Genomic DNA, 14,267 nt, shown 5'->3' on the forward strand with positions numbered 1-14,267 from the left:
CCAGTGCGCATTTTGTGCTCGGAAAATATTCGATTGTAAGCTTGTCATGCTTGATTTTGTCGGCTTTCCTCTGAATCTCATTCTATCTCTGGATGAGCCCAAACTCAAGTTTCACTGATGACAGTAAGGTTCAATTGCGGAGGGAGCGAGATTGTGAGTAGGTGACGGTTTTGTCGCCTTGCTATTGGCATCTAACTTGAGGTATGCCAGCTTTTTAAGGTGGGAGGCTTCGAATCCGCATCATCCAGCTCAAAGCTCTCGATAAAGAGTGTCCGAAATCGTCCCTTGAAAGGCTGCGTGGGGGGGCGGAAGGGTGAGTATAGGAAAGGCTAGCGAAATCAAATTGACCTTATGATAGGAAACGAGAATTCCAAGTGGACAGAAGATGGCCGGGTGGAACTGAATTCGCCAAGACGCCTGGATTGTGACCATGCTGAATTGTGTTGGTACTACCCTTCAAGCATGTTTTATGCTTTCTTTCGCTCTTATCTCATTTGCTTCGTTTTAATCCTCCTCGACTGTTTGATTTTGAAATCTTGACTAGAGTGATGGAATGCAGTGATAGCTCTGAGGTGTTCGTTTGCAGATAAAAATGACATCGTGAGATTTGTTTGTAAGACAGTTCGATATGCATTAGTCAAAACAGAAGAGAGGGCATAAGTTAGGGCATCAAAATTTGCCGGGGAGATGGGTGAAGTGGCAGCACGAAAATGCTATAGATATCAGCATCGAGGGTGTGCCAGACTGCGGATATACGTCGAATATGACATGCATACCTTATGTGAATATCGATAGTCTCAGCGGGCTCCATCATATCCATCAAGAGCCGTAAGAATAATTTGGAAGAGGGACCGGGAAGCTTTTAGGAGGAAAAAAAAAGGGCCTTTTAAACATTTTCCGACTTGTAAACCTCGTACCCAGGCTCCTCATACGGATGAGCATTTCGCAACTCATCCACTGCCTTTAACATGGTTTCTCTCCCTAAGCAGACGACTTCGACTCTCATCTCTTCCACTTTCTCAATATCCCCCACCTTACCGATGTTCGGGTTCGCGCCATCACCAGGAAGGAATTGGCCTGTCCCCACTGACTGGAAACATGCTTTGCTGTATTTGCCTTTGGGATAACTGCCTGCACCGGCAGCAAACACTGCTTCCTTGCAGACCTCGACGTGTGAAAGGGGAACGAAGAAGACCAGCTTGTATTTCGGGGCAGGGGACGGAGGTTGCGAGGACATTCTCTGTCCCGGAGATCCAGAGGGTCGTTGGAACATTGGAAAGAAAGGCTTGTGAAGTGCTGTAATGACAGGACGACACAATCTTGCCTGCTGAATTATGCTGTGTCGAAGATAGGATCGAAGTAGCATATTCTCCGTTATCTCAACGACCGTTGTCACGAAAGGTCGCCGTCGGGCCTTTGAGCGTCGTCGGTGTTGGCGGCGCGTGGGTGATGACATAAGTTTGAATTCGCTGTCCTCTTATTGGCCAGCGCTGTCGACCCTCTCCAACCTTCAATTATCGGCCACCCGCTATTATCACTATCTCAGGATCATAGAGCGAACCATTGCGGTCCCAATTGATTGCAAGGACGTAAGGAGCCTGCCCTTTTTTTTTTCTTTTTTTTTGAGGCGGTTTACTCTTGCTCTTGTTCATATTCCATCGGAATGGCCTCTAAACTTTTACCATTCACTCTTCGGCAATGCCGCCAATCCTTTCGACACATTCCCGTGCGACAGTGTCGTCAATTCACTGCTGCTACCCCAGTTCTCAGCGACATTCTGGCAGTAGTAAGTCTCATAGCTTCCTAGTCGGCTTTGCCGATTACTTAGAAGAGAATAGCAGCCTAACAGGAGATTCAATTAGCACCGAAACACGCCAGAGAACAACCCTAGTATCCCTTTCAAATTCTCCGAACAAAATCTCAAAGTGATCGATGAAATCCTCAAAAGATATCCCCCACAATACAAAAAGGCTGCTGTTATGCCGCTTTTGGATCTCGGTCAACGACAGCTGGGCTGGACAAGCATTAGTGTGATGAACGAGGTCGCGCGGATCCTGGAGATGCCTCCGATGCGAGTCTACGAAGTTGCCACATTCTATACGATGTATAACCGGGAACCTGTCGGAAAATACTTCGTTCAAATTTGCACCACTGTAAGGAGTCCAATTTAAAATCTTTGCGTCGGGCTATTAATCCTTTTACCAGACCCCGTGCCAACTTGGCGGCTGCGGAAGCGACAAAATCGTGGAAGCCATCACAAAACACCTCGGGGTTTCTTCCCATGGCCAGACAACACCGGATAAGCTCTTCACTGTCCTGGAAGTTGAATGCCTGGGTGCCTGCGTTAACGCGCCAATGGTCCAAATCAACGACGACTACTACGAAGATCTTACTCCCGAAACCGCCGTTCAATTACTCAATGCTCTCAAGGAATCCGCTCTAGCCGGAGAGAGTGGGAAGAAAGTCAATATCCCCTCTCCGGGACCGATGAGTGGAAGAGAATCCTGTGAGAATAGCGCTGGATTGACTAGCTTGACGAGCCCGCTGTGGAGCACGGAGACGCTGAGAAAGGACGGGGAGTTATAGATAGGTGTGTTTATGCTGAGTTTGGTACATGGGATAGAATCGGCTGGGCATAACATGCCATCATTTTTCTGCTATTGTATAGTAGTCCTTGTCCAAAACTTTTTTTTCATTACTTCATTCTTATTATTTTTTTCGTTTTTATAAATCTATTTCACCGTGGATTTCGACTCCGGGGACGGTGCGACGGAGAGTCGAAGATGATCCGATAGTCATACCTTGCCAACATTGCTCCTCGCCGCCGCGTGGAGACAGCCACGATATGCCTAGATATATGACCTGGAACTAATGAAGCGGAAAAGTGAAGGTAATCGACCGTAGCAATTGTATTTGAAACTATCAAAACGACTTGCTTCCGTAGGGCAAAAGCCTTTGAAGCTTCTAGAGAAACCGACTGCAAGATTAAAGCCGGGGAACAAAAGAAAAAAAAGAATCGCATCATGATCCAATCTTCTTATTCTTCATCAATTCCTTCATCAATTCCGTCGTCGAAAAGCGCGGCATTACTGCCCTCCAAAGGATAGCCTCTCCAGTTGGCCGCATCAGCGTCCTGGATCTCATTTTTCAGAAGAGAAACGAATATCTTATCTCGCTTCACCAAGCATTCTCGCCTGCGGCGCTCGAAGATATTTACTTCAACTGTCTTTAACGCCAAAAAGTGGTAGATGTGCACATGTTTTTGCTGCCCATATCTGCGAGATCTTCCCATGGCTTGGGACATGCCGGACTCATAATCATACTGTGATCGAGCGATCAGCGGGTGAAAGAAGACGATATGGTTTGCAGCTTGGAGGTTTCTGATGTAGTGTGTTAGCTGAGATCCACTAAAATGGCATATATTTTACCAAGAAGGGATCAACTGTGGATCTTACAAGCCTGACGCTGTAACGTCTCCGAGAGCGAGTATAAGGGCCTTGCTTTTAACCTCCTCTGTTCCATTTTGAAAATCAGCCAACGATTTTCCTGCAGAACGGTCGTTTGATATGATGGTGATGTGCCGGATACCCGCCTTTCCCAGAGCTTTAGACACTGCTGTTACTAAATCCGTGAACTGAATGAAAATTAAAACCTGGTCATCTTCCGGAATTCTGCTTGTGTCCTGAAGAAGCTTGACTAGCTCGCCGATCTTGCTTCCTCCGAATTCGGCCCAGGAATCATCCGACGATTGAGGTACTTCCCCTTTAAAGTCGCCGCCAGGAATGACTCTGTACCCTTCCAGAGTTGCAGTGCAACCATCACACTTGCAGTCGCCTTTTCTTCTCCGCAAATCAAGGCATGCTCCGCATAAACTGTGACCGCACTCGCCCAAAATATATATCAAATTTCGGTCATACTCTGTTCTACAGCAGTAATGGCAGTAGTAGGCAGCATTGTGGGCCGACGTTTGAAAATATCGAACGGCCTGAAAGACTCTCGAAGCTCGGGTTCGAGTACGAGTCTCGGCGATGAGTCGACGAATACTGTCATTACAGTTGTTTAGATCTTGGACGGTAGCTTTCTCGGTAGCTGGGAATTCCGGTCGGCTGTCTCTGGAGTCCTTTTTCTTCTATTGGGGTATGAGTCTAATTGTGATCGTGATGCGCTTTTGGATTTCGTAGTAACTTACCGAAGCAACATAAAAGCTTTCTCCATCTGATTCCTTTGAGTTGACCTTCGCAAAGTCAAGACATTTCCGAATTATTCTTCTCACCAAATTATCTCCCAACTCACCAGCCCCAATATTCGTCTCGATGAGGTTCAGAGTCTTATCGAAGTGGTTCCTCACATCGTCATCCAGCTTGGATCTCAGCCAAAGTGCTTGTCTGAATTTCGTTTGCAGATCAGCTGCTAGATCCCTCAGTTCTTTGTAGCGGACATCTAAAATGGTATTGCCGGTGCCCAGTTTCTTTTGATCTGGGGCAGCTGCTTCACTATTGGCTGGAGCTCTATCGTCATGAACAAGGATATCCTCGAGAGAAAACAGGGAACATCGCTTCACAAGTGCTTCTTCGGGGCTGTCGCTATCGCCTATGATCTGGTTTAATCGAGCCACTTCAGCGGTATCATATAACCCTCGTCCTTGTTTCCGAGTCCTCAGATTCTGGGACATAACCTGTACGAACAGTTCAATGTAGAGCGCGCGTTCGGCGGGAGAAAGGACTACTTCGCAAATATGCTCGGTAAAAGGAATCTCGCCAATTTCTGGTTCGTTCTATACAAGGTCAGTTTCGTTCACTTCACTCTCACCAAATCCATACCTTTCTCATAAATCTGTCAAGAAAACTTTGAGCCATATCGTGTCGTCTTTTATGCCACGCAGCACTGCGACGCGTAATGAAAGGTTGGAATTGTTCAACTTCTAGTAAGTATTAGCTTAGACTTAAGAAGCAAAAGAGAAGTTAGTACCTGTTCTGTCTCGCTGGATTGCCCTCAGTCTTTCGTTATCTGTTCGCCTGCAGTCGTCCTCGTCGATTCCTAGATTGATTCCAAGGAATGGAGAGAAGGATTTCACATCAGCGAAATCATTCAAAGGCGGCGTACCAGAGAGGATCCATTTGCTTCTTGCAGGAATCGCAAGCACGGTAGAGTAATTCCTTTCTTTCGAGTAAGTGAATTCATCAATGACTAAGCGGTTGAATTCAAACATGTGAACGAAAGGACAGCGGACGCGTTTCCAGTCGTATTTGGCGTCTTGAAGATGGAACGCCTTGTCAGCTGCTTCGGCGTCACCTTGGCTGTCAACTGCGGGCTCCGCTTTCACCTTTTTGGGCTGCTGGCCTTGTCTGGAACCTGGGCCAGCATCTGCACTGGGTTTATTTTCGTCATCCTGTCTTTTTCGTTTTCCAGCCTTAGGAGCAGGTACTGGGGTGGAGGCTTTCGTGGACCCATCGTCTTCACCTTGAATGTTTGTTGCCTTTGACCTGTCTTCTGCATCCATTTTACTTTTCTTTGCCATGTGATCCTGGAGCTTTTGGCCCTTAAGCCTTTTCGATGGATTGTACTTCGAAAATATAGCGTCAATTCGCAGCCGGACATTCTTCTCCTTGATACTACCGAGCACGTCAAGTCCCCCTTGGGTCCGCAAGAGACGTAGATGATTGTGAATACCATTCACAGCATCTCGGAGCCACTCGTCGAAAACACGTCCCTCTGCCTTTGGGACTTCAGGTACGGCACCAAACAGTCGCATTAGCTCGTAATAATGAACACCCCGGAAGATTGACGCAGACATCAATACAATATCTGCCTTCTCGATCTCTGTAATATCTAAAGGACGAAGTGCAATGATAGTCTTGATTTGCAGTACGCGATATTTCGAGCCCAAAAACTTGTCAATCTCCCTCAGCCACTGATCAAACAAGTGATATGGAACAACAATCAAAGTTGCCTTGATGGCGATTGGTCCATCTCGGCTGTCAGGAACAGTCCTCAAGTCATTTTCAAACTGTGCGTCAATCAAACCAAGCGAAATTGCCGTCTTGCCATATCCAACATCATCGCCCAAAATTCCGCCTCGCACTAGCTTTTCAACGGTAGCTTTGCCTTCCGCACGCCAGTTGATTACCGGCAGCAACGCTTCGACGACTTCTTCTTCTTCAAAAGGCTGAACCTCTGGGCTTTCCTGTGCCCGCATCCAGGTCAAGGATCGCAGCTGTTCTGGCCGGAGGCTGTACTTTTTAAAGCCGGGTGGCTGGATATTTTCAACGTCATCTTTATTGTTTGTTTCGACAAGCTTTGGAAGTCGTTGACGTACGAATCCTGCTATATCAATGCACAAACGCCAGTTTAACGACGGCTCCGTAGAGGCGCGAGGCAGATTTCCAATTGCTTGATGGAGAAGAGTAAGAAAATTCAAACAGATCCGCAACTGCAAATATGAGTCCTCACTCAGGGAGGCGAATCCAAGAAATGGTGCTGGGCGATTTTTGACACTTCGTTCGTAGGCAGTTGCATCCTCAGGGTGCTCGAATGCGCAGATCCGGTCCTTTTCATTTAGGGCCCAGGTTAGTCGCGGCTTCAATGGAGCACAGAGCAAGCAATCCAACCGGGAGCCAAGTCGTGCAAGATCCACCGGTATCCACTCAGAAAACTGATCAACAGAGACGGCTTTTTGTAACAGCCACGCAAATTTCTGAAGAAATATCGGAGATTCCATGAGGTTTGAACATTTCCAAGCGCCGGGACTCCAATTTGATTCTTCAGAAGTGGCAGGAACTGAACAGTTGAAAATGGGAGCATACGCATCTTGGCAGTTGAATCGGCAGATCCCATACATAGCATCGTGGTCTAGTATGTGGTAAATAGGAGAAGCCGAAGGAAGATAAGCACTCAGGGATGTGTTTGGGGATTTGGTCCATCTGCGGAACCAGGTTTTGACGGTCTGAGATTCTTGCCCTAATTCAAACGCATCCCAGTCTGGCTGTAATTGAGCGATAACTTCTCGCGTCTGGCCGAGATCTAATCGAGTGTAGTCAGTGGCTAACACCCAAGAATCCAGTTGTTCGGGACCGAGTTCAGTCGGGTCAACAAAGAAAAAAAGGGGCTGCTCAGAACCACCAGATATTTTTTTGTGAAGACTACCGAAAGGTCCACCGCAATCTTGCAAAAGCTCGTACTGGCCCCGTATTTCAATGCCTAGGTTGGAGATGACTTCATCACTGCAATCGATGTCAAGGCGGCTCCAGACCTTCTTGTCTCGGAATTCTTTGTCAGTCAGGCCAACTCTCGCACCCAGCGAATCGACGTGAGGCCCACAGCCAGTAATGAAGAGGGAACAGTCAGAACTAATTGGGGCGGCGACATGCCACGCGCCATTAAGGAGCGAGTTAGATGGGGCCATACGGGCTATAGGGTGCGAAAGGATCTGGCGTAGAGGAGAATTGCTGGGTTCATGTTTGCCGGGTAACGCAAAGAAGAGCCATTCAGCACTTGTCGGCGAACATACCAGTTTTAGCAACGAATGAGTTCCTTCGTACGTGACAGTCCATGAACGCTGTCGGCTGATACCGCTGAATCGTAGTTCCTCCCCGAGAGCGAGGCTTACGGTGCCCATAAAAGCTTTCCAAGCAGACAGGACTTCCTTCGATGTCCATGGCTCTCGGAACTGTTCGAATAATTCCTGGGTAAGGCCCTTCAGTTGCAAACGCATTGGGAAGTTCATTTTGATGTAGATCTCAAAGTCAATTGGAGCGATTCGTAAAGCTAACTCCTTTTCTGGAATTGGTTCATAGACATGACTCGGATTCCGACCACACCTGACGCACGCTGTGTGGTTGCACTTGGAGCACTTGAGCATGTCTCTCCTTCTGGTTCCACTTTGTCCCTCACAAAAACAAAGTCTGCAGCTTCGATGCCCCTTAGAAAGAATATCCTTTATCGGCTCCGATGCGATTGCAGATAGCTCTACAGAAACATCGCGCATCGGACAATCTTGACGCACAGAATGTGGAAGGGAGACACAATGTGGTGTCTCAGGTTCGTCTACACGAGGCGGGCCGGGTAGCAACGCCTTGTGTCCCGCTATTAACGCACATAGAATTGCTGCGCCAACCACAGGTGAGCTCATCGCGTTCCCCGCCAGGTCATGAAGATCACGCTGGCTTTCACTACTCAGCAATAGTCTGTCGGTGGGAATGCCCTGGAGAGCTAAAGCTTCTATGCCGAGAAGTGGTCCGCCACGCGTGCTGATAAAGTGTTGGCCACGAGGGGTCAAACAGCCTGATATACCGGAAGCGCGCTGATCAAGTTCTCGATCCAAGCCCTGCGAAAGGTCGATCACACGGCTACATCTATGTAAGTAAATGAAAACAACTGCACATCAAGAGATAGACTTACCACTTTGACATGAAGTCCGATTTACGCACTATGGCTCGCAAGAAGTTGACGTCAAGCGTATCCCAAACTCGCTCCGTCTGGGTTTTCGTCCAGCCATGCCAATAGAAATCCGGCATTTGACAAGTGCCATTGTCCTGCCATCTCGTAAGAGGCCGTTTATCCCCCAGCCCATTCTCCATTCTGTACCCAAGATGGCGGGCCTTGTATCGTGTCCAGTCGACCGCTTGGCGGTCTTTCCCCACCTGGACAGATATATCATTAACTCCAACACGCAGGCGAGGGTCGTCGTGCTTAAGTAGAAAATGCGTGACGGGGGAGCTCGCTGGACGTTGGAAACTTTTCATCATTCGAGCAAGCAATGATGTCTTTGCACCCTTTTTTGTGGGTGGTTCCGTTTCAAGTTTTCTCTGGTCAATGCAAAGTAAATAGCCTCTTTCTCGGGTCTGTGGAAGGTAAAAGTTTTTTGTGTCAATGAACGCATGGTATGCGTTGTAGTCAATCTTTTGGTAGACCTCCATAATTTTTGCCCAAGGAGCACTATGAACATTCTCGAGAATAACCAGCGGCGGTCTGCAGCGCTTTACGTATTGAAGAATGGGGAAGAAAGTGTGACCTGATTCACCCATGTCTTCTAGAGACTTCTTGTGTGCGTTTAATTGCGAGAAATCAACGCAGGAGAAACCGGCAACCAGAAGATCGGGGTTGGTTGGAACCTTGCGCATCGATCCGAAAGCGGTGGTGCTGAGATATTGTTAGCCTGCTGTACATTACCTCGGAGGCCCTCATAACCTACGCTTCGTCGTTGACAAGCTCATTAACATCCCTGAAGAGAATGGCCGGTGAGAAATTTCTCTGGATGTAGGACTGCTTGAATGGCTCGATCTCCGCGCTGAACAAATGGTGCAAATGGAATGATCTACCGAACAGCCGTTTGAAGCCTACAAAGCAGTCAGCAAAACGCGTTTCGAAATAAGGGATAACGAGCTTCTTACTATCAGCAATCATGTCTAATGCAAGGAGAGGGGCTTCCGTGCCAGAGCACATCGACGCAACCCGCAGCTCTCGACTTCCGATATGGCTCAGAAAGCCGTCAAAGCCATTCTTTTCAGCCTTAGCAACGAGATCATCGAAGATATCTTCGATTCTGCTAATAGGCGGTAGGGATTGATCAAGACCGCGCTTGGGCTTAGGGGTTGGCATGACGGTATAAGTCCCACGAAGCACCTCAGGGGGCATAGTTTCAATGTGATATTTCACACGTTCGAGGACTTGTCCATCTTTTGAGCCTGCTTTGGCGACGCGTTTTGAAGATCCCTCTTGGGCGACTGCATCATCTTTGTCGGATTCAAGGCCTTCGATATCGCCTTCTGAATCCACTTCGTCGCTCAAGGTGGGACCGGCCACATGGCCCTCAGGTTCGGAGTCGAACTCCGATTCCTGCTCACTTCGGCGGGTAATATCTGGATAACTCTTCATCTTAGTAATAAGTTTGATTGAATCAGGAGCAAGACGGCCAGGAGTCTAGGGTTATTATGCGCTACTTGATAGCAGAATAAGAAATACGGTGGAAGATGGGAAATATAACCAAGAGAAGCAGAGAAGATGGAGAACGACTTTTGGCAAATGAAAAATTTGATAGATGAGGATGGAGGTAGCAATGTTTGGTATAAATGGGACTAGTCTGCATCGCATCGTTGCTGTGTGCCCTTGTTTTGTTTTGGCAGGGTTGCACGGGAAAATCTGGAAATCTCCTTCACAAGGCAAAGCCTATCAAAAAAAGCAAGTTCTCAAAGGTTGTTGTCCAAAATTCAATATCAGACACTCTTTGCTAGACGAGAATATGTGCAATGATCAAACTCCAAGAGGTTCAAGCCAGCCAACACCCATGGGCGTACCTTTTCGCCAAGCTAAAGCTCGCTGGGGCACATTAGCGACATATCCGGCTAAAGGAATCGTGGAGTTGTTACCTCTCAAAACCCTTCCCTGTGGGCCTACCGGGGCCCCAAGGGCATCACAGGGGCAGAAGCACCCCCAAGGTCAACGACCCCAGAGAAAGCCTAGCCACTGGTGATATGCGGCCCTATTCGCCTGCTAACTTATGCACGAATGAAATCGTTTGAAACCTCGAAGGGACGAACCCAAAAGGATTCGTCGACAAGCAACAGGGGACATATCACAGTGCCACGGATGCCGGGAACCTCAGTACCACAAAAAGCCAGTCGCATAGACGCCATCAACGATGGCAATGCCGTTGAGGCACCAGGCCCAAGGACATAGCTTGTCCCCGAAGCTGGAGGGGAGAGAGCTAGAAAGCAATTGGAAACCGAGGCCGGACAACCTGAAATGCCATTTTACCGCAAGGGTAAAACAACATGGTCAACCGTCGCCAGGTTTGGCGATTGATGATGCTTTCTGGCTCTGAGTGAAGAAATTCCAAAAAGAAGAAACAATGCAGGCTGATTCCCCTCTCTCCTTATATACTGTGAATCTGAGTTGAGGTCTGGAACTACGCTAAACCGAATCCAGAAATTCGCTATCACGTGAAGTGTCAGGCCCCTGAGGTTTACAGTGGGAAGTCAGGGTCAAGCATCACTACCGAAATAGCAGATCTAATGCAACAGGTGACATAGAGTTCGGCAAAGTATGCATTTTGAATTGGGTATGGTCGACATTTGCTTCCTATCTCTGCACATTTCCCACCTCCTGTAAGAGTAAGAGGTGGATTCCACACAACGGACTGGTTTCTGAAGGGAAGAGAACAGAATATTCCTAGTTCCTATAAAATACATATGCTAGAACAATATCGCTAGGCCTACGTAGGAAAATGAGAGCATTCAAGCGAATAAACAAACTTCCCTGCAGGCAGTAACCATTCAACGCCAAATCCGAGCCGAGCACTGTTCACATACCCATGCCATTTATTTTGTACTCCAGTTCCCAAGGTCATCAATCCCATATGAAAAATGTGAAAACCCCTTCATTTGATCACTTCCTCACAAGATATATCATCACTATCTCATTCCTCCTTGCAATAACTGTTGTCGCAAGAGCATTATTTGACTCCGTTCCGCGGGCGGCAGAGCATCAATGGTGGCCTGTGGCATGCTCAAAACTTGTTGCAAGAGCTCTTCTTGCCCCGGTATCTGAGCTTGCAATGGTGGTTGGGTTTGGGGTTGAGGCTGGGGTGGTGGCGGTGGAGCGAATGGGGTACTATGGATGGGTGGAGTGGATACCTGGCCTGGAATCGGAGGATATGGCTGGAATTGTGGTGGAATATGGGAAGCTGGCTGAGCCTGTGGAGCTGGAGGTTGAGGTTGTGTAGCCTGTTCAACGACAGCCCCAAGGGTACCGTAATCAACCAGGTTCATGAGCAGAAGCGCTTGGAATATAGCGTAAGCAAGCTGCGGCGCCTGTCTCAAAAGTTCGGTGGCCCGAGCTGGATCGGCCATAACTAATGATTTCATTTGCGAGAGAACATCGAGCAGCTGAGGCGCAGGAAGCGTTGATAAGGTCTGGGAGATCGCATTCGGACATGTGAGATTCGGAGGCAAGTCGGTACCTGGCGGAAGAGATGGCAATAGAGGAGCTTGTCCCTGGTATCCTGGTTGTCCATCTTGGCCTGCTGCGCTCGCTTGACCCTGTTGAGAGTAGTCGAGAGGCACCGAGTCTTTCTCGTTGTTATGTGGCCAGTCAACCCTTATTTTGCGACCCATAATTTCATAATCGTTCAAGTTTCGAACCGCCGAAGCCGCGGCATCTGCATCTGCAAAGTCTGCAAAGCCGTATCCTTTTGGCTTTCCCGTTTCGGGGTTTATCATCAACCTGAACTTCGTGACGGTGCCGGCAGAGCTGAGAATGTCTTTAACCTGTTCTTCAGTGAGAGCTACGCATCCAGTCAGTGAGTTTCATAGACATAATATCAACTCATAGATCCCCAAGCTTACTATAGGGGATATTCCCTAGGAAAACGCTTTTCCCAGTCCTCTCTGGCGCCATCTTGAAGCAGGAGACCTGAGGGATGGTCGCTACCGATCGCGAGAATAGGGAGCAAATATAACGAGCTATCTCAATTCAAACCCAAATAGAAAGCATCAAAAATAGCTTTCCGGCCCGGTAAAATTATTTTTTCGTCGCAAATTAACAGTAACTAGGCATTGGATCTATTTTCCGTCATCGTCTGCGGTGTTGAAGCTCAAAAGGCAGCTGAACCGAACCTTTCCTAAAGAAGACTAGCCTCACTGATCTCCAGTTTTGAACATCACGGCAGCTCATCGTGTCTTACCATTTACAGGGAATCAAATTCCTGCTTTTCTCTATCCCTTTTGAAATAATGGCAGATCCTCGTGAAACTTGGCAAAGATTGCAAACCGCTCTGCAGCAGCGGGGACGGGGAGCAGGATTCGGTGGATTCCCGGGAGGCAGACCAGGCCGAGCATTTGGGGGAATTGGAGCGTTGGTAGCGCTGGGTCTTGGAGGATACGTGATATCGAATTCCCTATTTAACGGTCAGTAGACATTTCGAATCTCGGTGGGTGGCATAGCTGATTTGCTAATTTTGTCCCAGTTGACGGTGGTCACCGCGCGATCAAGTATACGAGAATAGGTGGTGTGAAGAAAGAGATCTACAATGAAGGTGCTTTCAAATTGTCCCTGTGCACAGGAGCTATCTCATGCTAAAATGGCCTGAAGGAACACATCTACGTATCCCGTGGTTCGAGACGCCCATCATCTACGATGTCCGCGCAAAACCCCGCAATGTTGCTTCTCTCACTGGAACCAAAGATTTGCAGATGGTGAACATTACCTGTCGTGTGCTCTCACGGCCGCGGGTTGATGCACTGCCCCAAATCTACCGTACCCTTGGGACAGATTTCGATGAGAGAGTCCTCCCATCCATTGTTAACGAAGTTCTTAAGAGCGTTGTAGCCCAATTCAACGCCAGCCAACTTATCACCCAACGTGAGAATGTTGCCAGACTTGTCCGTGATAATCTTGCCAGACGTGCTGCTCGCTTCAATATCCTTCTCGATGATGTTTCCTTGACGGTAAGCACTCGCACTCTTTCATTCACAGATAAATGTCTCATTCGATTGTTTCTTTTTTAGCATCTTGCGTTCTCGCCAGAATTTACTGCAGCCGTCGAAGCCAAGCAAGTCGCACAGCAAGAGGCTCAACGAGCCGCTTTCCTCGTTGACAAAGCCCGACAAGAGAAACAAGCCACTATCGTCCGCGCACAGGGTGAAGCCCGCTCCGCCCAACTTATCGGCGAGGCCATCAAGAAGAGCAGAAGCTACGTCGAACTCAGGAAAATCGAGAACGCCCGCAACATTGCCCAGATCCTTCAAGAAGCTGGTGGACGAAATAAATTGTATTTGGATACTGAAGGATTAGGGTTGAATGTCAATGCCGGTGCTGATGGTGCCGATAAGTCCTAAGCATAGCAAATGCTCTACTTTGGTGGACATGGTAAAGAGCATTTCTCATCTTAGAGGTTTCATGATTAAATAATGTTTCTTTTCAAGAGGGAGCTTGAAGTGAGGGATGTCCTCATTAGGAAGCAAAATGTATAACTATCTGTGTACTCTTGCATCTTGTTTGTTTTGTAAGGTTTTCACAAAATCATCCCTCTCCAATATTTATGTTATTTGTTCCATTCTTGCTACCTATGAATAGTTGAACTCTATTTACACCTGTTGTGGACACACACTTATCATCAACTATCCCATATTTCGATACAGCTAGGGCGATATTTCGCAGAAGCGGATATAATAGTATTTACACTGTCCATCAGCTCACAGTATAATGAAAAAGTACATGCTTGAATATCCTGCCTAGCATGGGATAAACCAAGCCTGGAAAAGGATGACAGA

At 47.8% G+C, this 14,267-nt stretch overlaps 6 protein-coding genes across 6 annotated transcripts; 3 read left to right on the forward strand and 3 right to left on the reverse strand.

Annotated features, from left to right (window-relative positions):
- Nucleotides 1–387: 387 nt before the first annotated feature.
- Nucleotides 388–1,366, reverse strand: CIMG_01026 (uncharacterized protein; the record flags this gene model as incomplete). The annotated part of the gene is made up of 2 exons (XM_001247254.2): nt 388–713; nt 777–1,366. The coding sequence occupies one exon, from the start codon at nt 1,364–1,366 to the stop codon at nt 887–889; it is 480 nt and encodes a 159-aa protein (XP_001247255.1). The 3' UTR covers nt 388–713; nt 777–886.
- A 167-nt stretch (nt 1,367–1,533) lies between these two features.
- Nucleotides 1,534–2,698, forward strand: CIMG_01025 (NADH-quinone oxidoreductase, E subunit). Its single transcript, XM_001247253.2, has 3 exons — nt 1,534–1,786; nt 1,863–2,153; nt 2,206–2,698. The coding sequence occupies exons 1-3, from the start codon at nt 1,664–1,666 to the stop codon at nt 2,584–2,586; spliced, it is 795 nt and encodes a 264-aa protein (XP_001247254.1). The 5' UTR covers nt 1,534–1,663; the 3' UTR covers nt 2,587–2,698.
- A 187-nt stretch (nt 2,699–2,885) lies between these two features.
- On the reverse strand, nt 2,886–10,799 carry CIMG_10665 (DNA repair helicase). The gene is made up of 9 exons (XM_001247252.2): nt 9,390–10,799; nt 9,191–9,335; nt 8,398–9,138; nt 7,508–8,345; nt 4,969–7,426; nt 4,821–4,921; nt 4,190–4,774; nt 3,456–4,129; nt 2,886–3,380 (listed from the first exon to the last, which is right to left on the reverse strand). The coding sequence occupies exons 1-9, from the start codon at nt 9,871–9,873 to the stop codon at nt 3,038–3,040; spliced, it is 6,369 nt and encodes a 2,122-aa protein (XP_001247253.2). The 5' UTR covers nt 9,874–10,799; the 3' UTR covers nt 2,886–3,037.
- On the forward strand, nt 9,871–10,799 carry CIMG_12808 (uncharacterized protein). Its single transcript, XM_004445788.1, has one exon. It carries the CDS (start codon nt 10,037–10,039, stop codon nt 10,466–10,468), a length of 432 nt encoding a protein of 143 aa, XP_004445845.1. The 5' UTR covers nt 9,871–10,036; the 3' UTR covers nt 10,469–10,799.
- A 347-nt stretch (nt 10,800–11,146) lies between these two features.
- Nucleotides 11,147–12,551, reverse strand: CIMG_01023 (polyadenylation factor subunit CstF64). Its single transcript, XM_001247251.2, has 2 exons — nt 12,342–12,551; nt 11,147–12,280 (listed from the first exon to the last, which is right to left on the reverse strand). The coding sequence occupies exons 1-2, from the start codon at nt 12,391–12,393 to the stop codon at nt 11,409–11,411; spliced, it is 924 nt and encodes a 307-aa protein (XP_001247252.1). The 5' UTR covers nt 12,394–12,551; the 3' UTR covers nt 11,147–11,408.
- Nucleotides 12,552–12,696: 145 nt separating this feature from the next.
- CIMG_01022 (prohibitin-2) lies at nt 12,697–14,135 on the forward strand. Its single transcript, XM_001247250.2, has 4 exons — nt 12,697–12,902; nt 12,962–13,030; nt 13,087–13,442; nt 13,503–14,135. Exons 1-4 carry the CDS (start codon nt 12,728–12,730, stop codon nt 13,830–13,832), a joined length of 930 nt encoding a protein of 309 aa, XP_001247251.1. The 5' UTR covers nt 12,697–12,727; the 3' UTR covers nt 13,833–14,135.
- Nucleotides 14,136–14,267: the final 132 nt, after the last annotated feature.

The sequence above is a fragment of the Coccidioides immitis genome (assembly GCF_000149335.2).
Source record: "Coccidioides immitis RS genomic scaffold supercont3.1, whole genome shotgun sequence".
Lineage (NCBI taxonomy): Eukaryota > Fungi > Ascomycota > Eurotiomycetes > Onygenales > Onygenaceae > Coccidioides > Coccidioides immitis.

What these genes read in the sequence shown, in the direction of transcription:
- CIMG_01025 (XM_001247253.2), top strand. Translation starts at nt 1,664, where the DNA reads ATGGCCTCTAAACTTTTACCATTCACTCTTCGGCAATGCCGCCAATCC. An exon ending in TCAGCGACATTCTGGCAGTA is followed by an intron (nt 1,787 to 1,862) that starts GTAAGTCTCATA and finishes AGATTCAATTAG; the next exon opens with CACCGAAACACGCCAGAGAA. An exon ending in TCGTTCAAATTTGCACCACT is followed by an intron (nt 2,154 to 2,205) that starts GTAAGGAGTCCA and finishes TCCTTTTACCAG; the next exon opens with ACCCCGTGCCAACTTGGCGG.
- CIMG_10665 (XM_001247252.2), bottom strand. Translation starts at nt 9,873, where the DNA reads ATGAAGAGTTATCCAGATATTACCCGCCGAAGTGAGCAGGAATCGGAG. An exon ending in ATTAGACATGATTGCTGATA is followed by an intron (nt 9,336 to 9,389) that starts GTAAGAAGCTCG and finishes ACTGCTTTGTAG; the next exon opens with GCTTCAAACGGCTGTTCGGT. An exon ending in TTGACAGATTTATGAGAAAG is followed by an intron (nt 4,775 to 4,820) that starts GTATGGATTTGG and finishes GACCTTGTATAG; the next exon opens with AACGAACCAGAAATTGGCGA.
- CIMG_12808 (XM_004445788.1), top strand. Translation starts at nt 10,037, where the DNA reads ATGAGGATGGAGGTAGCAATGTTTGGTATAAATGGGACTAGTCTGCAT.
- CIMG_01023 (XM_001247251.2), bottom strand. Translation starts at nt 12,393, where the DNA reads ATGGCGCCAGAGAGGACTGGGAAAAGCGTTTTCCTAGGGAATATCCCC. An exon ending in CCTAGGGAATATCCCCTATA is followed by an intron (nt 12,281 to 12,341) that starts GTAAGCTTGGGG and finishes CTGGATGCGTAG; the next exon opens with CTCTCACTGAAGAACAGGTT.
- CIMG_01022 (XM_001247250.2), top strand. Translation starts at nt 12,728, where the DNA reads ATGGCAGATCCTCGTGAAACTTGGCAAAGATTGCAAACCGCTCTGCAG. An exon ending in GAAAGAGATCTACAATGAAG is followed by an intron (nt 13,031 to 13,086) that starts GTGCTTTCAAAT and finishes AATGGCCTGAAG; the next exon opens with GAACACATCTACGTATCCCG. An exon ending in TCGATGATGTTTCCTTGACG is followed by an intron (nt 13,443 to 13,502) that starts GTAAGCACTCGC and finishes TTTCTTTTTTAG; the next exon opens with CATCTTGCGTTCTCGCCAGA.